General features: G+C 44.2%; 1 protein-coding gene and 1 pseudogene across 2 annotated transcripts in view; one reads left to right on the top strand and one right to left on the bottom strand.

Annotated features, from left to right (window-relative positions):
• The window catches only part of TTC27 (tetratricopeptide repeat domain 27), a 140,058-nt gene that overhangs the window by 110,020 nt on the left and 3,852 nt on the right, over positions 1-26,186 (bottom strand). For both annotated transcript variants that reach the window (XM_037146569.2, XM_037146570.2), the window contains exons 3-7: positions 25,699-25,828; positions 18,888-19,028; positions 14,657-14,759; positions 3,579-3,743; positions 1,621-1,754 (exon numbers count right to left, since the gene is read on the bottom strand). In XM_037146569.2, coding sequence (XP_037002464.2) covers positions 1,621-1,754; positions 3,579-3,743; positions 14,657-14,759; positions 18,888-19,028; positions 25,699-25,828 — 673 coding nt within the window. The remainder of the gene's footprint in view (positions 1-1,620; positions 1,755-3,578; positions 3,744-14,656; positions 14,760-18,887; positions 19,029-25,698; positions 25,829-26,186) is intronic.
• Positions 4,237-4,769, top strand: LOC128627703 (60S ribosomal protein L17-like; annotated as a pseudogene).

The following is a 26,186-nucleotide window of genomic DNA, read 5'->3' as shown; positions in this document are numbered from 1 at the left end:
TTTAGGAGTTAAGTGGAGCTGGGCGGAAGCTCCCCCACGCGCCCCCCAACTCCCGAAGTCTGAAAACTGTCTAGGCCCGAAGGTCAACCTCTCCACTGGCCATCCCTCCACTGGCAAACAGTCACCTGCCCACAACCACGGCCAGAAGAGCAGCTCTCCTTGTGTATCCTGCAATCCACCCTAACCGCGGGCCCAGCTCTAGCTACAAGGTTTCAGGAAACAGTACAGCAACCGCCAACTGTTGATGGGAAGGACACAGTAGGACACAAAGCTGCGGGCTGCTCCTCCGTCTCCACTGACAACGTGCCACTCCCTCCCTCACCAAGACCCTTCAAAGGCAGGGCTGGCGGGGGGCACAGCGCACCCTGGTGGCCATCCGTTGGCAACACGGGCCTTTCTATAACTTAAAAAATAGAGCTACACATACAATTTTAAGTTTTCTAAATGCCGCGCTTAAAATAGTTTTAAAAATACAACGATTTGACTCATGAGACATCAAAAGTATTATCCTTGTAGCATGTATCAATAGAAAATTACTGATTAGATTTTATGCATGCTTTTTTTGTACACAATCTATGAAATCTGGTGTTTTTTCTGCTTTTCCAATTCTCAACTTGGACCAACCAACTTTCAAGCGATTAACAATCACATGTGGCTGATGACTACCAACTGGACTGGTCAACTCTAGAATATACCCAAACTCTCACCTTTTTTCATCCTGAGAAGGTATATCAACCTACTTATACATTTCTAATGAGTAATAACATATTTAAGGAATGTCTTTCCAGATCTAATCTTACCCTTTAACAAATACGGAAATTAAGAATCTAATAACTTTCCTGGGTTCTCACTGAGGCTTTGGTGCCTAGCCCCTACCCTCGGCATCAATTTCAACACAATAGAATTTCAGTGTTCAATGTAGCCAAGGTAGGTTCATCTGCAGGCTGTAGAATGAAGAGCAGCAAGGCACAGGCTTCTAGGGCAGTAACACCAACCACAAGACAACCAGAAAGGTTGGACTGGGGTCTCTGAGATAAGAAAATACAAATGCTAATGGCCTCATGGAAGCAGCTGGAAATGCCTCTAAGTATGTAAACTGACCAAGAGCCATAAATTTAAGTTACACAAAGAAAAGCATTGGCCACCTCAAGAAGAACATACCAAGGCAGGAACCAGCCCAGTAACAGAGTCACATGACCAATTGGAAAACTGGTAAAAAGGAATTCTGATTGTCTGTTTATGCATTTTGAAGCCCAAGAAATTTGAAACCTTAGTGTTAAAAAATATCCACAGAAGGCAAAAGCAGGGCCAGGAGTATGGTAGCAGCTTGAAAAATTAGTCTCTACTCAGCCTGCCTTCTGGATTTCTTCAAAGAGGGGAGGAGGGCACCTTGTAACTGACTGTATTACTTACTAATTCGTACTCAGAGAAGAGCAACAGCACACCAACCATTTTATCTCTACTGAAGGGTTAAAAAAGCACAAGCCTGGGTTGCCCCCAGGGTCCCCGAAAAAGCTACAGAAGAGCCAAAATACCTCTTCCCACTGAGGTTTCTATGAAACTCACATCCTGAAACTGTTAGACTTGGTGCTAATTTAAGTAACTCAGGACCCTACTCACCTTGGTTAAATGCTCCTGAGGAGTCGGGGCTGGACTGAACTCAAAGTCTGAAAGTACATCCTCTTCCCTTCTTACATCTAGAACAAGCTGTGCCACATAATTTTCCTGGAACCGTGTCCTTTTGCCCAAAGCTCCTGAAAAAAATATGTAATTATATTAATGGATTTGCCCATCAGATCTACTGTACCATCATAAAGACCAGTATTTTCAGAGTGCTCTGGAGTTCATAAAGTGTTTCTCCAGTTCACATAGGAGAAGCCTGAGTCAGTCAGGATGATTTGAAATGACTTACAAAGTTACAAAGCCAACAAGCGACAGGGCCCAGACTCAAACCTGGGATTTCTGCCAACAGATCCACACACTTACGCATCACACTACCTACTTCCTCAGGAGAGCAACTCACTAAGCGCCGCAGGCAGAAGAAATGTCATTTCCATGTAACAGATGACAACACTGAGGTCCTGAGGCGGAGTCACTTGCTCAAGGTCACAGGACCGCTCAGAACCAGAGCCAGAGCTCAAAGCCGGGGCTTTCAGGTTCTGACTTCCAGGCCTCCTACCCTACTATCAGCCTTCGAGTGACGCCAACACTTTTTTCATTTTGTAACTGAAAAAACTTGCTGCAGAATAGCTTTAAGAGAAGCAAAAGTCTGAACACCCATTTTCTGGTAAGAGTCAGATTACAAAGACCCTTGATAACGGCCAGCCTACAGAGTCTGGACCGCATCCTGCTGGGGTCTGGCTCCATGCGGCACTTCGGCCTCTTCAACGTGACGCACTGAAACAGCCACCTAGCCGGTCTAACGCGGCTTAGGTTTTTTTATAGTCAGGCTATAACTAAATGGGCAAAAAATCTGATTCTCAATTTATATTTGTGAGTACCACACTGGTATTTTTAAGTTCTTCATGCTTAACTTGGAAAAATTATGCAAACTAGGTAAAAAATACACCAGCAGTTAAAGCTGACCATACACAGTACTGTGCTGTTAGTTTTTTAAGTAGTCCAAAGAAAACTCTCCCAGGTCTACAATATTAAAAAACCTAACCTCTGAAACTACCCTCACAACTTACATATATAACTGTATTTTCAAACACAGACAAGACTGCAGTGCACACACGGCCACAGTTCCAAAAGCTGTAAACCAGATATTTAATCATCCCCCTATACAAACAATAATAAAAGATGGCCAAGATCCCAGGCCAGGCCACAAAGTCGTATTTAACGCATAACATATCTGAAGCCTTTTATTATATGGCTCGATAAGAAGTATGAAATCTGGGGTCTAAGAATGGGCCTTGGAGATAACCTAGACCCAGCCTGGGGAGGACACACTGGGCTCGGTCATCTCAGGGCTCGCAGACTGGTCACAATCTGCTACGCTGAGCTCATGTCTGACTGGCATCGACAGTGTGATCAGCTGATGGCGTCTGACTTTCATGAATGTGCTCAGTACGAAATGCCTGTTATTTGTGAGACACCAGGGACAGAGCAACACATAAAAGGAAACCAGTGTTTCTCATGTGGTATTCAGGAGGAACACAGAAGTTTTAGGAGAAAGTCTATAACTGATTTGTTCACTCAACAAATGTTTATCAAGTATCTATATGTCTAAAGGATAAGCCAAGTTCAGGAGTCAGGAGGGGCCCAGGAGACCCACACACACAACCAGACGGTCAGAAGGGATCCCGTTGGGCACTGCCTACAGGCCATACTACTAACACGTGTCTACCCAGATCAGGAAATAAACGGGTGTCTTAAGGAACAAAGGAAACATACAATTTCAAACTTCCCATAAAACTATGAATTTAAAATAAAATCTTTAAAATGTATTTTTGTAAAGCAAAGAACAGAACATAGAAAATCAAATACAACCAAACAATATAGCCAAAATGCCAATGCATATATTAGTTTTATAATAAAAAATAAACCAACTATCAAAAAAAGATAAAAAGTCTTACCTGTCAAATCAATTTGTAATTTGCTTAGGTCTTTAGCGATACTGAACTGATCTTTTGCTTTTTTATAATCATAATAATATAAAAATATATATGCACACTCCAGATGGAACTGAATGGCCAAACAGCGACCTGCACCACCTGCAAACAGATTCTCTAGCTTCATCACTGCAAGACAGAAGATGAAACATTAAAAACCGTGAGTTAAAATCGTGAGTTAATGAGGAAACTGTTGAGTCCACAATACGGGAAGCATGTATTACACTGGCCCCGCTCTGCAAGAGTTTTAAACCTGGAGGACAAGGAAACACAGACAGTAGTTCGCAGCTGGCATTCTCCGGGCACTGGCATGCTCCAAGCACGAAGCCAAGGACATTGTATGCACCACCTCCTTCACTCCAAACAACCCTAGGAGGTGATGCACAGCCCTGCTCCTTCTTACTTTAGAGTGCTTGTCTTCATCGTGCTGTTAAAAAATATGACAACTCCAGGTGCTGATGCAAAGTACCAAGGGAATCTATGAAGGGTTAAACAGCACAGAAAATCTGAAGAAGAGATCGGCTTACAAATTCCCTCCTAAAGAATGTACAATTTTTCCCTTAAAAGGAAATGAGAGCTCTTCCCAAACGTGGTCTGTAGTGACCTCTGAAAATGGTACTCACTTGACCCAGAAAACCCCACAGAATCATGAAAATCAGGAGGCTCAGATCTTTGTGTTTACTTTGAGAACACTGGCGAAACTTCCCAGGCCATCAAGAGTGTGCATTTCTGACAGCCACCAAGTATCTGAAGGATGTCGCTTTACAGAAGCAATGCGCCCCATCCCATCATTACAATGGTGGAGTTGGCAGGTGTGCCCTGGCCCAACAGTGGGGCTGGGCATGGGGTTGATGGCCCAAAACAAGTACTGAGTTTTTGCTGCACGTGCGTACAAATGCAGAGAGTGATGCTGAACTTAAGAGTTTAGATGTAGACTCTCTGGCCATTGAGCGCATCCAGGGGAACGCAGCTCCCGAGATGCGGCACGACACTCACATAGCTTGCGGGAGGATTAACCCACACTTGAGCTCTGCTGGTCACACGGAGATGATCCTTCCTGACAAAGAGCAGCTTGTTCCTAAACCAGAAGAGCAGGTTGCTCAGAAGGAACAGGCAGCCCGGAAGAAACTGAAGAAACTTATGGCACAGAAGTAAATTCGGCATAAAAGAAATAGCAAAAAACACAAAAGGAGCAACCCATAAATATCCATAGGGGAGGATAATAACCTAGGAACACAGTAGCTGAAATAAAATGGTTGTCAAATTAATTATGCATAATGAATTATGTCTAGCAGGTCACCTCACCGCCCCTCAACAACAGCCCTAAGTTCCCAGAAATTTGTCTGTCTTCCCATTATTTCGTTCCTACCATTACTCTCAGAAATATAATAATCTCCTATGATCTCAGCACAATTCACAAGTGACACCACGTTGCTTAGTTAATGACAGCAGAGTAATCTTCCCCACAGGTCCTGAATGCAAACTGCATCAAAGCCCGGAAAGCCAGGCTACAGCTGGTTAAAATCCTCTCTTGAATGTCACAGAAAGGCCACTTCTACCCTTGATGTAGATTTGCATGTAATGACAGCTCACAGACTTGCAGTGACGATAGCTCATGGGTCTAGAGACTGTCAAACTTAAACTGTCCTGCTAACACATAAATAAGTTACATAAATGCCCAAAGCTGGTTGTCTGTGGCCTGTAACCTTGCCTCCCACCCACCTACCTAACGTAGGCATGTAGGTGTACATATTTTAGTAAAATTGGCTTTGCTCTTACACTTCCATGATTCTTCTGCATCTCAGAAGTCAAAGACTATCACACAAATAAAGGGGATAATCCTGATTTTTATTTTTAAGAATCAACTTAATCCTTAGATTCCAATACCATGACCAATTTACTCTCCCAACAAAAACACCTTTATAAAGATGGATTTGAATTATATATATATATATATATATATATATATATATATATAGTTGTTGTTAAGGACTGTGTTGGGAAAAAAGTAGGGAATATTCAGAAAACAAAAACTGAATGAAAACTTCAACACGGAAATAAAGCACGACTAAAGCCATCTTCTGCCCGGAAGCCATCTATCACGCGGTGGGGACCCTAGGATTCCCCTGTGGTGGCTGAAAGGAACCCCAGACCCACCCGAAGCAGGCGACCAAGCAGGTCTTCATTTCAAGCTGAGACCCAAAGCCCTGTACCTTCCTGGAAAGGTTAAAAAGGAGGAGAGTCTGCCACGCAGAAGAGGTCAGCAAACAAAACGGCAGTGGGAGAAAAGAAAAAAATGATCCCAAGAATTTATAACCATAAGTCAGCCTTCACATAGATTTGTAGACCAAATTCAAGCTACCTAAGTAGAAAAAAACAGAGAAGAAAAAAAAAACCCTCAAACCATGAATTTAGATCCCAGAGATGGGAGGAAAAAAAGACAAATCCCCTTCTGAAGGAATGCAACTTCAACCAGGATTCAAAGAATTCCCACAGATAAATTCCCAAGGACTATGAACTCAAAGCAAAACAAGATAACACAGAACTTGTGGTACAAATACATGAAAGCAGAAACAATGAAAGGTAGAAACAGACCCTCAAAGCCTTCGGTTGCTAAAATAACCAGATACAGTATCTGAAATGTCTAAGAGGGTCTAGGAAATAAAAGGCTACAAAATAGGAACAAGGAATAAAAAACTACTAGAAATTAGGCGGGCAAAAAAAAAGTCTAGAAATTTTTTTCATTAAAATTGAAAACTGAATGAACAGACCCGATTACTAGAAGATAAATAAAATTATGCAGAGTGCAATATAGGAAAACAAAGAGATAGAAAATAAAAGAATTAAAGAATGTTGAAGATGCAGATGAGAAATTCTAACATGTCTAAAGACCTAAAAGGACAGAATAGACAATGAAAAAGGGACAGTTATTTTAAGAGATAATGGCTAAGAATTTTCCAGAAATGCGGAAGACACTAATTCTCAAAATCAGAAAACCCAGTAAAAAGAAGAGGGCAAGCAATAAAAGAAAAAGAAAAAAGAAAGCCCACTAAATCCGTAACAAGAGAACAGAGAAAGAAATCCAGTCACGGTGAAACTACAGAGCCCCAAATACAAAGATCTTTCGAACAGCAAAAGGAAAGAAAGCAGACTACCCACAAAGCGGCAGCAACTGGACCAACAACTGATTTCTCAACACCGACAGTGAAAACCAAAAGAAAACAGAGGCCCCTGGAGACTGAGAGAGAGACAGAGAGTGAGTACTCGGGTTCAATTTTAACTGGAGCTCCCCGGTCAGGGTCAGGGACTCAGGCATGTTTGCTGGGGCTTGGTCTTGGCTGGAGATTCAGCCAGTGTGTTTTTCAGGAACATCTCAAAAGGGGCCTCAGCTGGAGAGCTTGCAGAGGCTGGAGACACGAGCTATGCATTTGCCCAAACCAGGGCTGGTGTCTTAACAGAGACCCATCCAGAGTGTTTGCAAAGCCTGGGACTAGACCAGTATGTTTGGGTTAGGGTCTCAACCGGTGTCTGTGGCAGGAGCAGGGACTTGCCCAGCATTCAACAGAGCCAGGTCAAGCACTGAGCGGTGTGTTCCGTGAGGCAGGGCCCAGGGGGCAGCCTCTGTCGTTGAGCTGACGCCGCAGAGACAGTGCATGTGGCTGGGAGATTAACTACATGCAAAAGACTCGACAAGTCCATCAGCTGGCGATGGAACTTATCGCCAGAGAAGGGAGTTACAAATCTGGATGAGAGAAGTTAAGAATAAACCCTGTGATGGTGATGTAAATTCACGGTTTTTAATACGTAGATAGATACAGAAATAGGTATAGATGTAAACATGTATGTATGTATATATACATACACACTTCCTAGCTGTGGCTTTTGAAAGGCTTTAAAAGAATCCAGAACTCCCTGGAGAAATGACTGATTCCAGGGCTGGGGCAAGGAAATACGAAGTGAGGCTAAAATATCTTCTTATATCAGAAAATAAAGAAGTGCTCAAAGACATGTTGAAAAAACACAGAAGCCAGTTTGAATAAGCTCCCACTGGCCAAATCTGGGATAATTTGAGCACCAAAATAATAATAGTAATAAACCGTAATTTACTGAATTAGGAACCCATGAGTCCACAATAATATCAATACATAAATACATCAATTCAATGTTTAATAAGGAACAGAAACATGGTTTCTAAGTACCTCCCCATAAAACACTACTTAATTATAAAGAGTAAGAGCCCTAAACTGGATATAATCCAAACTTCCAACAACAAATGAATGGATAAACAAACTGCTATCCTAGTTAATGGGATGCAACATAGCAATTAATAGGTGTGAACTATTGTTGTAAGTCACTACATGGATGAATCAAAATAATTACATTGAGTGAAAGAAGCCAGGAAATAAAAGGCTGCATGAATCCATTTTCACAAAATTCTAGGAAATGCAAGGCAATGTATTGTGAAAGAAAGATCAGCAGTAACCTGGAGAGGCTGGGGGCGGGGCGGCGAGGGGGGGAGATCAGGAAGGGGGGGAGGATGGAAAGAGGAAGAGGATGGGAAGGGACTCCCAAGGGCAGGGGGAAGCTTTGGAAGCAATGGGTGTGCTCATTACCTCAGCTGTGGGGGTGTTTTCACGGGTGTCAAAACTTCACAAATTGTACACTTTAAGTATGCTCAGTTTATTGTACCTCGACTCCAGAGTAAGGAAGACTGGCAAAAACCGCTTTAATCAAGTGACCAAAGTTAATTATCACCGGTAATGGAGAAAATGAAAGTCATGTGCCATCAGGTAGGATGTAATGAGAACCACAGAGCATGACTTCTGTGTATTTCCAGGTTGAAAGAGACTAACCGGATGACAACTAAAGGTAAAACTTGATACTGGACTGGGCCATTTTTGGACATTTTGGGAATAGCTGGGGAATCTGGAATGGGAGTACTCAACAGTAATAATGTACCAGTGTTAACTTCCTGATTAGGATGGTTGTGTTGTGGTTGTATAGGAAAATGTCTCTGATGTATTGCAGATATATAGGATAATGTTGTGTGAAAAACATCCTGACGTGTGTAGGAATGATGGGCCATCGTGTCAGCAATTTAAAATTAAAGTTCTTTGGTCCTGGCTGGTGTGGCTCAGTGGATTGAAGGCAGGCTGGCTGTCCGGCTGGTGAACTAAAGGGTTGCTGATTCGATCCCTAGTCAGAGCACATGCCTGGGTTGCAGGCCAGGTCTCCAGTGGGGGTGAGCAAGAGGCAACCACACATCAATGTGTCTCACTCTCTCTTTCTCCCTTCCCCTATCTCTAAAAATAAATAAATAAAATCTTTAAAAAAATAATTAAAGAAAAATAATTAAGAAGCTATCTTGCCCTTCCTGAACTATATTCTAGGGTTATGAATAGCCTTGGTTGATGAAGATGAATTCTTTACAAAAGAATTCTAGGAGAAAAAAAAAGAAGGAATGACTAAATTATAAAAGTATTAGCTAAGTGCTTACGATAAATACAAAGATTATACTTTCTTGCTCAAGTGCATCCCGGTGTCCTAAGTGAAATGCCAACCAAATGGAATCTTCATCCGGCCTCAAGAGTTGGGCGGAGGTGCCCAGCACAGGTATGAGGCCCAGAAGGCACACAACCTGTCGTGTCCAAACAGGAACTCGCCAGCCAACTGTCTGCCTCTCCTCTGTCCCGTAACTTTTCACCAGTATCTACTGAATTGGTATATGTGCCTAGAATTGTGCTACATTCTACAGCAAGGTCTCAGCCCTGTTCTCCCTTAAAAAAAGGAGTGGGATGGGGAGTGGAGAGAGGGGAGGGAAAAAGAAAAACCATAATCATTATTCAATACACAATTAATCTGATTTGAAATTCTTCTGGCCCTAAGTAACAGAAGAGGGAAACCTGTAAGGATAGAATAGTTGACTAAACCTTGACAGGAGATTCTGAGCCTTGCAAGTGGTTACAACTTGGCTACAACTTCACCTCTAGACTGTAAGGTCCACAGAAGAAAAATAAATACGGGGACCACATGTGCCTATCTGTCCACCGCTGCACGCCTAGCATCCATCACAGCTGGCACTCGATAAATATCCCTGGAGTGAGCAGGTATTTAACTATCACTAACGAGACAGACATACGACCCCAGTGACCTAAGGTCTGTCTACCGCCACTCAACCTGACACCCATTGCTTCACACTCTGCTCCAGCCACTCCACTCTCCTGCAGTTTCCAAACACACAGAGTGCAGTCTCTGTGCCTCTTTGTACATATTATATACCCTGTCTGACTTCTCCACCGAATAAATTCTTACTGATTCTTCAAAAGTCAGTTCAAGCATCAGCCGCCTTGTGAAGCCTTCTCTTCCTGTATTCTAGCCCCTGTCCTGCTGGGTTCACTGACATTCCTAGCACCCAGCACAGTCACCGGAGCACAGCAAACATTAAAAAAAAAAAACTTTTTTATTAAATATCAAATTTGCCAGGAAATAGAACATCAAAGATAAAACTGGGAATAATTAAAGATCTTTTTCTATTAAAGATGTCATGATGAAATTGATATTTAGAAAAATCAGCCCTGGCTGCTATAACTCAGTGGATTGAGTGCTGGCCTGCGAGCCAAAGAGTCAATGGTTCTAATCCCAGTCAGGGCGCATGCCTGGTGGAGTGCCAGGCCCTCGTAGGGGCAACCACACACTGATGTTTTTCTCCCTCCTTTCCTCTCTCTCTAACAATAAATAAATAAGATCTTTAAAAAAAAAAAAAAAACCTCAGTCCAGTACTGTGATGTACAGGAAGAAAAAACAAAGGCCAAGAGCGAGCCTACGAGGGAAGAGCAACCTTTGGGAGGCAAAGTGATGACGAGAGCAGCCTTGGGTGACTGGAGGGCCGGCCCCAGCTCTCTGCGGCTGCACAGCTGGACTGTCCGATCAGGGAGTCCGTGGTGAGGGAAATATTCTAGAAGCTGCGCCCTCCAAAAGGATAAGCCATTAGCTACATGTGGCTTCTGAGCACTTGAAATGTAGCTAGTGAAACTGTTAGAGGAAACTGGCAGTTATTTTAAAACATAGCGCAGCACCCAGGGGGTGAACTGCTTTTTTTCCCTTTGTTTCTTGCTTGTCCCTGCACGCCAGAGATAACGATTGCTAGAGATAACATTTGTGTACTAGAGACTAACTACATTGTGTCTTTGTGTGCTAGAGATAACATTTCACTTCTGTAAGCTGCTTCTTGCTTTCCCACCAGAAGTAACCGTCTAAGTGACAGACCATCCCTCACCCTATATAAGCAATTGTCCCCTGCTGATCAGGGCCCAGAATTTGGAGACTGCCTCCTCTGGGTCAGTGCACTCATGTAAATACAGGAACCACTTCGCTTCCTCCAGTGTCCGGCCTGAGTTCTTCCCGTAACAAAACTGAGGAACTAAAGTCTTTTTTTTTTTTTTGAAAGATTTTATTTATTTATTTTTAGAGGGGGAAGGAGGGTAGGAGAGAAATATCAATGTATGGTTGCCTCTCATGCTCCCCCTGCTGGGAACTAGCCTGCAACCCAGACATGTGCCCTGACTGGGAATCAAACCGCAATCCTTTGGTTCGCAGGCCCATGCTCAATCCACTGAGCTACACCAGCCAGGGCTCTAAAGTCTTAATTTCATTTATTTTACTTTATTTTAATTTAAACAGTCACCTGTGGCTAGAAGCCACTATATCAGACAGGAGCTCTAGCTAGCAGCTGTGGCAAAACAGCAGGTATTTTCAATTTATAAAAGGAAGCACTTTGTAGCAAATATGGATTCTAACAATGGAATGGGCTCCCACTCAAAGTCATCTCAGAAAGTGCCCAAGAAAACAGGAGATAAGGTTTTTGGATACAATCTTCCAATCGATTTCAGCATTAGGATGGGTGGAAAGATGGCCTGAAATAAATCACACTATTTTTGCCTGGAAAGGATTCAAAGTTCATTTTACACAGAAGAGACTTGGTGTGGGAGTTAGATTAAGCTGTCTGAGGTCACACAGGGAGTCAATGAGAGAACAGGAACTAAAAGCCAGGTCTTAAAACACTATGTTCTGTGAATTGTCTTGACTGCAATAATTTCATAAGTATATGATATGTAAAATGTCAGCAATTGTACACTTTAAATGAGACATTATAGGTTAGTTGTAGTTTAAAAAAAAAAGCTGTTTTAAAAAAGCACACTGTACCTACCACTCCACCATTCTATGTCAACTCTTTAGTATCATCTCGTAAGAGTTACTACAAGGATAAATTAGTGAAGACATATCAAAGATTAGAACAGCTCTCAGTATGGAGTAAGCACTACAGAAATGTTAATTGCATTATCACTATTAAATACTAGAAGAATTCTGCCCTGCTGACCAGTTTGGAGAAACATAATTTGGAGTCAGAAACTCCGGATCATAGAAGAAACTCTGGCACTTAAGCAATTTCTCCTGAGTCTCAATTCTTTGCAAATGAGTTACTTAGCTGGACAAAATAATCTCTAGAGGGCCTTTCCAAATGAAAGATTTCAGAAGTGGACTAGGATAAGAGCCATAGCAATGGAAAAGAAGAATGGATGTGGGGACCCTCTGGGAAGCACTGATAAGATTTAAGAGCTGGCTCAGATATGCAGAGTAATGGAAAACAATGAATCAACTACAAACACAAAGTCTGGAGCTTTGGATGATTCAAGGTTTAAATAAAAAGAGGAGCATATTGACCCGAAAGAAGTACATTTATTATTTTCACCGAACGAGTAGGCACTCCGTGGAAATGAATATTCATGACCTTCTGGATGAAAACATCAACCAGAACATTTAAAAAACGTGTTAAAACCAAAACCTCCTCTCGAAACCACAACCTCTATGTTAATGAAATCCTTATGGATAATTATAATTAAAAATCATATTTAGCATTTTTAATAACACTCATTCCAAAGTATCAAATTATTTTAAAAATCAATCAGTCACCAAGAGACTAATCTCTTAGTGGAAACAACTGAACCCTGGAGTGGCTCCACTGCCTGTGGCTGTCACGACCAGGCTCTGGGACGAGGCGTCACGACCTGCTTCTCTGAGACAGACACCTCTTCATGGGCTCACCTTCGAAGAGCTGAACCGCGGCGCTCGGGTTCCTGCTCCACCAGGACGCATTTCCAAGATCAGATCCGACAATAAATGGCCGTGTGGCCTTAAGCAGCCTTTAGAGAACCGTGGTGTCATTCGTGTGACACCCACAAGATCGCCACAGCTCGCACTGAGGGACATGCTTTCTGAGATTCTGACCCACTCCCTCCACAGCCGTGACCGGCCCAGCAAAGCCACACTGACTCTCCGATGGGCCCCACGCCACCGCACCGATGGGACGCTCCTGGGCAAGCAGGCAAAGACCACAGTTGTTCGTGACACACTTGCTCAGCCTCCCAGACCAAAACAATCCTGCCAACTTTGGATGATCCCTCAAGGGCAACATTTCAGATGCCAGATTCTTCTCTGGACACTGAACAGTGTTTCAGTTATAACTACTGACGGCTTGGTTAACACTTGGGTCAAATCCCAGAGCAAACTGGTTTTTTGTTGTTGTTAAATTGTTTATGAAACGTTGCAGCTTAAGACTATCTACAGAGTTATTTACACACAGCCAAAATGGACCGATTTATGACTAGATAAAATGAAAAATGTCGTTGATTAGCCTAGAACAGCAGCAACATAAAAAATTCCCAGTTGCAAGGCAAAGCAAAGGACATGTTGCAACACACGGCAGACACGGAAGCCACTTGGGGAATGAGTCACCCAGGGTCACATTCTCCAGATACCCTAGTTAACCCTTTCTGTGTGGAACCTCGATTTTACCTCCCAAGATTCTCTCTAAAAAATACCACTATGGGTCCTACCTTTTAAAATAGAACATAAGGAAGGTATTTTCTTCTTTTTTCATAAAGGGTCATCATTGTGAACATTAGTCAGAGATATGGTAAAGATATAGCCATTAATGCAATTTATATAATATGGACTAAATCTGTGTTAATGACTACATCAAACTTCATTTCCTTTAAATAAACTGTCAGTGATATCTTGTTTTTTGTTCATTTACCAATTTTTCCATAAAAGTATAATAAAACATAGGAAACTGTAGAATATCCTATGTAGTGTAATATAATTGCCTTTTTTAAAAAATTAAATGGTGGGCTGAATCCTGATGCTATCGTCTTCCATATCTTTTTGATATCCCTTTGGAAAAAAATCAACTTTTCTACCATTATTATCAATGACATTCCGCTCATCCCTGGCTTTCAAAACTTTACCCAATTTTGCCCTGACCAGAGTGGTTCAGTGGGTTGGGCCACTATCCCGCAAACTGAAAAGTGGCCAGTTTGATTCCCGGGCAAGACACATGCCTGGGCTGCCAGCCAGGTCTCCAGTGGGGAGTGTACGAGAGGCAGCCAATCAATGTTTCTCTCACACATGGATGTTTCTCTCCCTCTCCTTCTCCCGCCCTTCTCCTCTTTCTACAAATAAATAAGTAAAATCCTTAAAAACCACTGCACCTGATTTCATGAACTAGATGCTCACCCCCACTCTCCCTTCCCCCTTGCATGAGGTTTGTTAACAGGGTGTTTCTCACTTAATTTCAAAAGTATGTGGTGGCGTGAGTGGGGGAAGACTTAGTCTGCACAGTTTCCTTTTTTTCAGAATCTATTTATTCACTTCTAGAGAGAGAGGAAGGGAGAGGGAGAGAAACACAATGTGTGAAAGAAACAATGATCGGCTGCCTCTCGCACGCCCCCAACCAGGGACCTGGCCAGTAACCCACACACATGGCCTGACCGGGAATCCAACCGGCGACATTTTGGTTTGCAGGCCGGCACTCAACCCACTGAGCCCCATAATCTGTGATACTCCACCTCCAGGAAAAACAAGGAAAAGAAAGAACCTCACATAAAGTCACTACTACCTGTCAAAAATAAGCTAAAAAGCAATGCGTCAGCCAAGAAATTGAAAAGGAACTACATGCCCACATCGAATACAATCCCGCCACTTACCTTGAGCGATACAACCTTCAGCAAGAGCAAAGAGCTGAGGTGAGCGTTCCCCGAGCAGCTGCTGGTGAATACTCACACACCTCAACGTCCACCATGGCAGGCTCTGAAACAGAAAGCACCGTGTAAGCCAAAGTAGGACCCTGTGGGGAAGTAACTTTTGTATTAACTGTAATTAATTTTTAGAATTTTTTTTACATTTGTGAAATTGAGCTTGCTCAGGAAGCTTCCCCACCCACGGCTATGTCTTCAGTAATAACACCCAAGGCCACCCCCACCTCCTCCACCTCCTCCACAGGGCACCCTTCTCCCCTGTCCTCTCAAAGCCTGTTCTGTCTAGTCTACTGGGCTTCCTGATGTCATTTCGAACCCATCATCTCGTCCTTTAAAACATCTGCTGTAACCGTCCCGCAATCCATCTGCACCGACAGTTCTGGGAGGCCTCCCCAAGAACCTTAGGGTGTTGGGGGGTGACATTTTCCCTCATCTGCACTCCCGGCACATTTTTGCAGACACACTGTATTCCTGTATGTCACCCCTAGCTTCCTGTGTTGTCTGCCATTTAGCCAACGAGATGAGAAATCACGTCCTACTCAGCCCTGGATCGTCCCCAAAGCAACGTGTTTTGTACAAACTACCCAGTAAGAAATACACTGGATTCAGACACTGCCCAAAACCAGGACGCTCCCTTCCACGCGTTTGTGGAACCTCTCCCGTGAAGCCGTCTCGCACCAGTGTGGCACACGTTGGTGTCTCACGACTGAACTTGTCCGCTGCTCCTAGTCAGACCACGTTGGACAGCTGTTTCTCAAGGGCACAACCCTCTCTAGTCCATACACGATCTCAGGGTAGAGGCTGCGTCTCAGCCGCTGTCTTGACTAACTCACAGGCTGAAAACACAGTGGCTTTTTCTCTCTTCTATACCTGTTCTTATTTGACCAACACATCCTTATTTTTAAAAGAGAAGAAGAAAAACAGCAAATGAGAACAAGGTGATCCGGAAGCACAGCGGAGAGTGAAGGCTTCCCTCTTGCCATCCCGCCCCCGTCCTTCCTCCGCAGAAAACGCCACGACAGAGGCTCACGTTCTTCTGCATCTTCTCTGTGTGTGTCCGCACAACTTGTATTTCTGATGGACTCATTAATGTATCAAGTACGATCATGCACAGAACCATCGAAATTAATTAAAACTGTTACTTTGAGTTATATTGTGATGCTGTGAGATACTAATATTTCTTTTTTTTAAGCAATACCTACTAATAGGAGATCATGTTTAATTAGCAAAAGCATTATTTTACTTGAACTTAACTTCTGCATTTGATTAACAGGTAAAACTGCCCGGCTGCCCTCCTGAACTGCCACACACTGCAGCATGGGGACAGTGACATAATCACAAAGGCATCCCGACTTCCTGACAGTCCTGTAAACTATTAATGCTGCTTCCTCCATCCGGGTAAGGAAGGCAGAATTATCTAATGGGAAGATGTTTCACATCGTTCTCAATGTAATTCCCTGAGGTGTGGCCTCCTTCTGTCCCCGTCAGCAAAGCCGATGGGGTCAGGCCACACATGGCCTCCTGTCCCGTGTCCTCTGTCAGCAGTGAGTGCGCCAGGTCTGGCAGCACAGTTGTCCCTTTTCTAGTCTCGGGAGTCCAGACAGGTCCACAAAGACTGCCTTTGTACGAACACATACGACATCAGATGCCGGACTCTTAAAAATCAGATCCATCAGCAAACCCTAACCCAAAATCTTTACAGAGAAGGTGGAGTGCAGAACAAATACAGCACAGCCTATGTTCTACCTGAGAATGAAAGTGCCTTTTCTATTCGTCAAGAATTGCTTAACTGAAAATTTGAGTCCTTAATAAAAAAGAAAATTTGAAGCCTTGCTTTAGATAGTTTCTAGATCCTATCTTTTTTTTTTTTAGATTTTATTTATTTATTTTTAGAGAGCAGAAGGGAGGGAGAGAGAGAGGGAGAGGAACATCAATGTGTGGCTGCCTCTCGTGTGCCCCCTACTGGAGATCTCCCCTGCAACCCAGGTATGTGCCCTGACTGGGATTCGAACCGGTGACCCTTTGGTTCACAAGCTGGCACTCAATTCACTGAGCCACATCAGCCAGGGCTAGAGCCCATCATCTGATTATAGGACTTAGTACAGAATGTTCTGATTGAGAAAGCATACTGATCAATGACCGCCTAGAAGGCAGGGAACATTAGTATACTCAAAGGCACCCAATAAATGCTTTCGGACTCACTTCACTTTATAATTAGGAAAGTGATAGTCAGAAATATTAACTAGCCTAAGGTCACACAGTTCAGTGGCTGAGCCAGACAAATTCTGGTCTGATTTCAAAGCCAGGATTCTTTTCTCTCAACATTTACATGTTACTAACACTGGCCTACATATTTCACAGATTAGAGGGGAAAATCATCTCTTCCAGTTCCAAAAAAATAATTTTATAATAAACAACGTGACACATTTCTTAGGAGCCAACCAATTCCAAATTAATTTAAAAGATTATAATTAACTTGGATGAGTATGTTATGCTTTTTAACCATTTTATCCTCATTAATCAAAGAAGTCATTTCTAACATCATGATCTGGAGAGTACCTTCAAGACCCAAAGAGAAAAAACCTGAATGTTTCAACCGAGAGACAAGACTTCAGCACAGAACTCTGTTTCACATGGTGATGTACTGCAGGGCTAGTGGCTGAAGTCAAAAGTTGTTACACACATGCCAAGGAATTCGGGTGACTTGTCTCCCCAACCCTCCCGAGTGTGGCTTCACACGTTAACTTGTGCCCTAATGGCTGATAGCGCACATCCCCATCGGGTGATGCTTAACCTACCTGCTGATGAAAGTTTTCCACCAAGGAAACTTACAATCGCATCCTTCACTCATTAATGACCATTAGTCTCACTAGAAGGGAACACTGCCATCTGACAGTCTCACGTCTTGGTGGCACTTTCTTTAGAGCCAAGTACTGTAACAGTTAGTCCACGGGACCACTGAACTCAGAACAACTTGGGAAACTTTTTTTTTTTCAATTCAAACTATCATCGTTAAACAAATCAGAGACAAGAGCTTACATCTGCTAGGATGTGCTGAAAACCATCTATCAGCAACCAGCCAGTACAACTGAGTCCAAGCAAATCCTCTGGCTCTCACGGCAGCTGCAGATGGAGGTACCACTCCCTTCCTGCCTCTTCTCCGTCTGAACTGAAATGCCTGTGAAAGCAAGCCCTCAGACAGTACAAACCAAGTACTTTTTGCCCATAGAAACAGTGTGTTTCTTAGAGTTTTCCAGCCAACACCTAAACACTGGGAGACCCCACATAAAATTCAGATTTATCATCGGCAAACCGGGGCCCCAGTCCCCAGGCTGGGACACCAGAACACGAGGAAGCAAGTCACAGCCTGTGGGCTGAACGCAGCCCTCCACCAGCACTTGAACAGCCCGAGAAGAAAGAATAGTTTCACATTTTTAATCATTTAAAAGAAAGACAGATAACATTTTGTAGTGTGAAAATAAGTAACATTAAAATTTTGTTGTCCGTTAATAAAGCTTTATTAGTACACACAGTCACACCCATTTGTTCCCCTTCTGTCCACAGCTGCTTTCACCCCGCAGCGCACAGCCGGACGGGGAGGTGGCCTTGCACGGTTAACACAGAGACCGCACGAAGCGCGGCTGACACCGCACGAAGCCTCCAGAGACTTTCCCCGTATCCCCTGTTGTTCTCCTCGCCTCCTACTGCTGCCTGTTCGCTCTCTGTGAATCTGCCTTACACATGAACTAAAGAAACCATGTTCTGCTACGTGCTCTACGAAGTCCAACCCAAAGTAATAAAACTAGGCTGGACGTGAGCCAGGAAACAGTAAGTAAGACCCACTATGATCACGCCAAACCCTGCCTACTGCTTAGGGTCTGCACATGAAATTCGTAAGAGACTATGAAGGACATTTTAAAACTATTTTAGATTCAGAGAATGAACATTTATACACATGCATACACTCCTATTAAAGAGGCACAATGCCATTTCATACTAGATGCATCAATCTCGTGAGGAAGAAAGTTTTTGCCTATTTTCACCATATTTTACAGCTAAACACCCAGAAGACAACTCAGACAACAAGTATATCAAGATATTGCCAGCATCACACCTGAAGTCTGCCGCTCAGCAGCACGAAGTCCCCCCGGTGTGCGACCCCGGTCCTTCCTCCCCTCACCTGAACCGCCGCCAGTCTGTGCCTGACAGTCACCAGGACGACCCGTGCCAGCAGCAGCAGCAGGGGCCCCGAGGTCAGGCTGTAGATTGACTCGCCGTCCAGAACGAGCAGACTCAGAACAGCTGCGTCCAGGGCTTTCACCTGAAAAGAAAATGAAGTGCTAAGACACTTAATGTGACAAAATTATTAATCTTTATGTCTTGTCATTATGCACACTTTCCAGCTGCTCCAGCTCTGAAGCAAAGGCACCGCCCTACAACACAGCGGCTGGCACCAGACGGAACCGCAGCGCCACCCACACCCTGAGCGACCTGCGAGGCCGGGCAGCCCTCACAGAGGGCCACCGCCCGCCCGCACGTCAGAGGAGGAGGGAGCACGAGACAGCGCTGGTTTGGGGGAGGCGTCGGGACCCCACAGATTCACTTACAACAAAGTGCTGTCCCAGTAACAAGCATCCCTCCGTTACAGTATTTGTGGTTTAAACACACTTCACTCGGGCTTCACCAGCTGGCAAATGTCACTAGAAAGCACGGCTGCTCCGTAATGGCGACCAAGTCAACGGCGAGGCTCACAGAGCAAATGCTGGGCAGGCACACAACCAAGGAGCAGAGGGCACAGAAAGCTGTCCCCAGGGGACACCTTTGAAAAACCCACTCCCTGCCCGGACTGAGGCCTTCTACCGTGCACAAGCCCGTGTCCCTAAGACCCGAACCGCAGCCCCAGCCGAGTCGCTCAGTTGGTCACAGCAATGTCCAACCTTCTGGTGTCTCTGAGCCACACTGGAAGAAGAGTTGTCTTGGGACACAGATTAAATACACTGTGACACATAATCACAAAACAATCTCAGTGTTTTAAGTAAATGTACGACTTTGTGTTGGGCTGCATTCACAGCCACCCTGGGCTGCATGGGGCCTCTGGGCCGCAGGTTGGACACCCCGGGGAGAGCATCACCCCAACCCAGGAAGACTGCGGGTTTGATCCCCAGTCAGGGCACATGCACGGAGCAACCGAGGAGTGCATAAAAGGGTGGAACAAGAAGTCAATGTTTGTCTCTCTCAAAAAAAAAAACAACAAAGAACAAATCAGCCCTGACTGGTGTGGCTCAGTCGATTGAGCACCAGCCTGTGAACTGAAAGGTCACCAATTCTATACACAGTCAGGGCACCTGCCTGGGTTGCGGGCCAGGTCCCCAGCTGGGGCATGCGAGAGGCAACTGAATGATGTTTCCCTCACATATGAATGTTTCTCTCCCTCTCTTTCTCCTTCCCTTCCCTGCTCTCTAAAAATAAATAAAATCTTAAATATAAAAATAATAAAATAAAATGTGAACTGCATAATTTTGACAGCTGCCACAAAATGGACAGCTCGAACCTTAACTGTCAGAAATATGGGCTCTCACCTGAAAGACACAGGGAGGTGCCCCTTGTCTGCTTCTTGGTAGTTTCTGGACAGGTTCTATAAAATGAAGCAGAACCTGTACCTGATGGAATTCTTATAGGGATAAAACTGAGAAATCTAATAGAGGAATAAAGACAACACGAATGACTACCACCAAAACACACAGAAAGCTGGCTGTTATCTCCACTAAGAGCAGAAGGAATTTTTCAAAGATTCAATAATTAAGGAACTATTTTGAAATTAGTGCAACTGCCTCAATTTTCAAAGTGAGGCAACAGATCTAAAAAGTTACACGAAGCCCCAAATCACACAGATTCGGGTCCGGACAGAGACCCCAGCCCGAGTCTTCCAGCCCCCACCCCGACGTTTGCCCCCACGCTGCCTTCCCACGGACCTCTCTGCCGCCGCCTGCCACTCGGCGAGTCAGGGCTGCGCTAAGCACTGGGAAGGGCTCAAGTGCAGGTCCAGGATCGCTCCTAGTCTTCACGCCAACACAACCGCATTACACGGTGTGGGTCACCGAGCTACAGACACCGGAAGAGGACCCAGGTTAGAGAAGAACCTCACCGTGAGCTCAGTCTTGGACATGCGGAGTGAGGCGTCACGTGAGACCTCCAGATGGAGGGAGAGACTGTGCAAGCGAGTGCACTTAGTGAAGAACTGGAGAGGGGAGCCTGCCGACGTGCCCAAACCGGACCTGCAGCCTCGCTGGGTCAACCTGTCGTCTAAATGGGCACAACGATCTTTGTCTCCTAGGGTCCAAACCAAACTGGTGGGGTACGGGAAGAGATGACTTTAAGAAAAAGAATCCTTATTCTAATGACGTTGAGAAATACGTCCCACTGTTCTAGCACAACCTCAGGTCACTGTATTTGCAGGGGTGTCCAGCCTTTTGGTGTCTCCAAGACACACTAGAAGACGGGTTGTCTTGAGCCACACGTAAAATATACAAACAGTAATGGAAACAAACAAACAAAAAAATCTCATAATGTTTTAAGTAAATTTAGGATTTTGTGTTGGGTCGCATTCATAACCATCCTGGGCCACATGTGGCCTGCGGGCTGGACATCCCTGTAAGGAAATCCCTAAAGATAAATAACAAATAAGTAATTTAATAGATCAATAAATTAAAAATTACACAGCACCCCAGCTGGTGTAGCTTAGCAGACTGAGCGCAGGCCTATGAACCAAAGGGTCGCTGGTTCGATTCTCAGTCAGGGCACATGCCTGGGTAGCAGGCCAGGTCCCCAGTAGGAGGTGCATGAGAGGCAACCACACACTGATGTTTCTCCCCCTCTCTTTTCTCCCTCCTTTCCCCCTTCTCTAAAAATAAATAAATAAAACCTTCAAAAAAAAGTATACAGAGATAGCCCATAACACACTACCTGAAAGTTGTTACCTCTGATAAGCAAAGCCAGGGGCTGTTTATTAAACCTCCCTCCTCTCCTTCAATTCGAAATTCTCTGGAAATGGTATTAACGAGGCAACTAATAGTAAGTAAATTAGCGACTAAGTGAATAAACCAGTTCATGGAAAAACTTCTCTTCCCAGTGTCACCCCTGCATCTTCATGAAATAACGAAATGCTTTTCTCTTCTTCGGAAGTAAATCGGCCTCCGCCGACCTGCCTATCACACTCATTCCAACTGAGTTCTCAATGTGCTTCCAGGGGTTTTGAGAACTATCCGTTTTTAAAGAGGATTGTTTGTATTTTCAATAAAAACAGAAAGAAAAGGTTACAACTCCCTGAAGAACAATTCCTCAGCCAAGAGAGCAGATGACATTAAAAAAACCCCACATATTTAACAGCATAATGGTGAACAATTCAACATCTGGAAGCCTAGGATAAACTCACTATAAAAGGAGATCACCGGGAGATCACCCTCACGTGTGAGAGGTGACCCACCGCTCAGATGCGGCCCTCGGTGCTGGTCCCAAGGGGCCGATGAGCACAGAGGCCAGAAAACGGTGCCGACAGGGCCAAGGCCGTAAATCAGGAACAGGGAGAACGAATCTGGCTTTGGTGACCAGACTCCAGGACCATGAAGTACATTCACAAATATTTGTGCATCGCAGACAGCTAAGAAAGATGAATCAGTTTTATATCCCGCATACGAGTGAGATCAAATGGTTCTTGACTTTTTCCATCTGACTTATTTCACTTAGCGAAGATCTAAAAAACTAAAAGCAACAAATGAATGAACATGACAAACCAAAACTCGTGTTCACAGACTACAGTACGGGGCAGGGGGTGGGGTGAGAAAACCGAAGAGGGTACAGTAGTCAAATACGCGGTGACAGAAGGAGACCTGTGTGGGTGGTGAACACACAACCCCGTAACAGGCGATGGGTTACAGAACTATACACTCGACACCTATGTAACTTGAATAACCAACGTCGCCCCAATAAATTTAATAACATTTTAAAATAATAAAATAAAACCATCAAACCTTTATAAATGGAAAAAGATGAATCAGGACAGGGAAATGATGACTAGCAGATACTGCCCAGTTTAAAACCTTCAACTCCCCCTATCTTCCAATTCCTCAGATTGTCGGCAACGAGTATAAATTGTATAATCCTTTCAAAAACAACCTGACATGAACAACACTGAACATGCACACACCCTTCAGCAGGAAACTCTACTTACCCATGTAACTGGCTTCAGCTGAGCGTCCCAGCAGCTCAGAGCGGGGAAGGGTTTGCGGGTGTGGAAACACTGACCCCTTGGGCGCTCAGAGTGCCCAACTATAGCCTGGGGCAGGGAAAACAACCTCCTCCATTCGGCGCCCTGCACCAAACACTCATTTTTTAAGTATGCCATGCTTTGGAACTCTTCCAAATGATTTCCAGAACATGTCATCCTAATAGCATTGTGCATAATGTTTTACAAAACATGAAGCAACCCATATGTCCATCAAGAGAAGAACAGATAGATGAATTGTGGTATATTCATATAATTGGAATAATATACAACAGTAAAAATGCGTAACGGTATAATTCCAAAAATATACCACTGAGCAAAGCGAATCACAGAAGAATTCATAGTTTTTCTCATTGCCATAAAGTTCAAAAACTAGCAAACAAAGCACTATGTTTTCTAGAGATGCATACAAAGGTGCTAAAACCATGGAGAAAAGTAGTGGAATGATTCACGAGTGGTTCATCAAACGGGGTTGGGGGATGCCCTCAGGAAGCACACACGGGGGACCTGCTCAGGCAGTCTTGCCTGAGCTCAAGCTCATCCACGGCACAGCACGTGCAGAGGACGATACAACTGCAGCGCCCGCCACCAGCAAGGGGGCCGCCAAACCAGAGGAGCCAGTTCGAAGGCTCTCGCCAGCCCCGGTCCCACACAGGCCACAATGGCAGAGGGCAGCCGTCCAAAGCTCTGTTCTTTCCAGCAACATGGCAGGAACAAGGGATTTTATTATTTAAAATGTATACATTTTATATGCTTAAAAAAAAATGTATGAGGTAGTCCTAGTAAAAACCAAGGTCTCAGTCAAAGTTTCCTATAGTCTGGCCCCAATCCCATCAGGCCTGACCTTTGACTGCAACCCCAACAGGCTCAGCATGCCCCTTGCCCACAAACACCACCCTCTTCACCCCAGTCTGCTCGTCTGAACGCCAGAACGCGCTGGTACTTCCCCTCTTGGCCGCCTCTGCATCCCTCATGGCCCTGCAGGCTCCAACTCAAGGGCCACTCCCAACTAAAAGGTCTTTTCTGAGAATGTTCACATTCCACAGATCTCTCCATCAATTTCAGTATTTCTTACGGTCCGAATCTCTCATGTGACCCACTTCTGTACTGCCTTGAATTGTTACCTGACATCAGTGGTGCTCCTCTACTAGTACAGAAGGAGTCCTGGATTGGGACCCAGAAAACACGGATTCTAATCCCCCAGGCATCAGACTTGGGACAAGCGCCTCTCAGCACTTTGAACTTCAGTCTTCTCATGCACACAATACCTCAAATTAATACATAACATGTGTGAACTGAGTACCATTTGAACCACACATCGGTGCTCAGTAAACATTATGCCCTTGACTGTTGGATAGATTTCTAATCTACACTATAGGGTCGCAGAAGCCAGAAATGGCTTCATAAACAGTGAGAGAGGGAATGACCTGTTCCACATAAAGTAAATCTCTACATGAGTGAAGCGTATCTCTTTAAACTACATAAACTTTGGGATTTAACTTTGGATGAAAATCTTTGTAGAGTGTAGAATGAACTCCCTCCTTAGACATAACATACAGAAGACCGTTTAACCTTTCAGTAACGACGTGGCGTCTGCACTGTTTCAGTTATCCCGCAGCAGTGTGAACAGCGACTCGGGAAACTGATGGACACGGAGCTGATCGCCACGGCTTTCCGACGATGACTGCTTCCGTACTTCTCTTTGCACCTCACCATCGAACAACGGGCCTTCACCTCTGATAACTTTATCCTTTTCATTTGCTACTTCTAATTCTGAGAAACTGGGTAACAGTAAACAGGCCCCTTTCACTGCATAAACGTTAGGAACTAAGGGACCCGTTTTCCAGGCTGAGTGATCAATCGCTACATCCGAGATTTCCGAGGTGGCCAGATGCACCGAAGTCACCACACTCCTTTGTACAGCACATCACACTCCCCAGGCCCCAGGCACGTGTGCTCAGAACCTCCCGAGGAGCTCGAACTGGGCGCTCTGCTGATGATCTGCTGATGGTCTGCTGTTGCAGGTCAATATTATCTTCACACACAGGTGATAACAATTGCTCTCACCAGGGAGACCGCTGTGCCAGGCAATCAAGTATTTATAATATAAAGGGAGCTGCCCCTGGGAACTGTTCCTAAGCACTGCGGCAAAACTCACCTGCAACAGATTTTCAAGTTTGCTACTTTCCCAGAAAAGACCTTTATGTAACTGCGGTAACATATGCATCTAGATATATATATGATTAACTGGGGCAGCTGCCTGTGCTTCAAAAAAAGAACTCAGCCCTGGTTGGGTAGCTCAGTTGACTAGAGCATCACCCTGATACGGCAAGGTTGCGGGTTCAGTCTCCAGTCGGGGCACGTACAAGAATTAAACAATGAGTACATAAACAATTGGAATAACAAACTGATGTTTCTCTCCCCTTCCCTCTCTCTCTCTTCCCAAAATCAATAAATTAAAAAAAAAATTAAAACAAAGAGCAGCTCACAGAGCTCCAGAAAATGAGGACATCTGAGGAGCTTGGAACTGGCAATGAAACTTCTGGAAATATGTGGAAATCTGATGGAGGAACAAGCATTCTTGGTAGGCTTTGTACAAGCTATAAAATCATGTTTCTTTCCTACCAACTAAACTCCAGTGTATACAGACCAGTTCCTCAAGGATAAGTCATACAATAATAACCACACAGGACATTTCCAAGAAGCATACCTCATTGAATTGCTGGAACAAAACTGATGGCAAAAACTCCTGAGGGTGTAAATCAGCAAGAGGCCCAGTCCAGTTACTCTGAACAAAGAGTTGCAAACTGCTCACACCAATGAGGAATATCAGCTGTTCTCTGCATATAAAAACAATTAAAGGAATAAATGTGAACAACTATCACTTTATAACCACCAACATACTATTTCATTGTAAAATTGAAAAATGTAAACCAATGTTTATTGAGATTATCCAAGAGTATTCCAAAAAGAAGAAAAGATTCTGCAACCTAAACAACTGAAGTCTGCAATGTCCAATACTGTAACCATGAGCCACGTATGGCTCTTTTAAATGTAAATTAATTAGAACTAAACAAAACTTTAAACTCACTCCCTCAGTCACACTGGCCACATTCTAAGTGCTCGGGAGTCAGGTGTGACTAGGGGCCGCCACACCGGAAAGCACCGACACAGACATCTCCGCCATCACCGGAAGCT

Source organism: Artibeus jamaicensis, unplaced genomic scaffold, assembly GCF_021234435.1.
Source record: "Artibeus jamaicensis isolate MK-2021 breed Jamaican fruit bat unplaced genomic scaffold, CSHL_Jam_final contig_465, whole genome shotgun sequence".
NCBI classification, from domain to species: Eukaryota; Metazoa; Chordata; class Mammalia; order Chiroptera; family Phyllostomidae; genus Artibeus; species Artibeus jamaicensis.
Note: the sequence above shows the minus strand (reverse complement) of the source record. Positions and strands in the feature narration are given on the sequence as shown.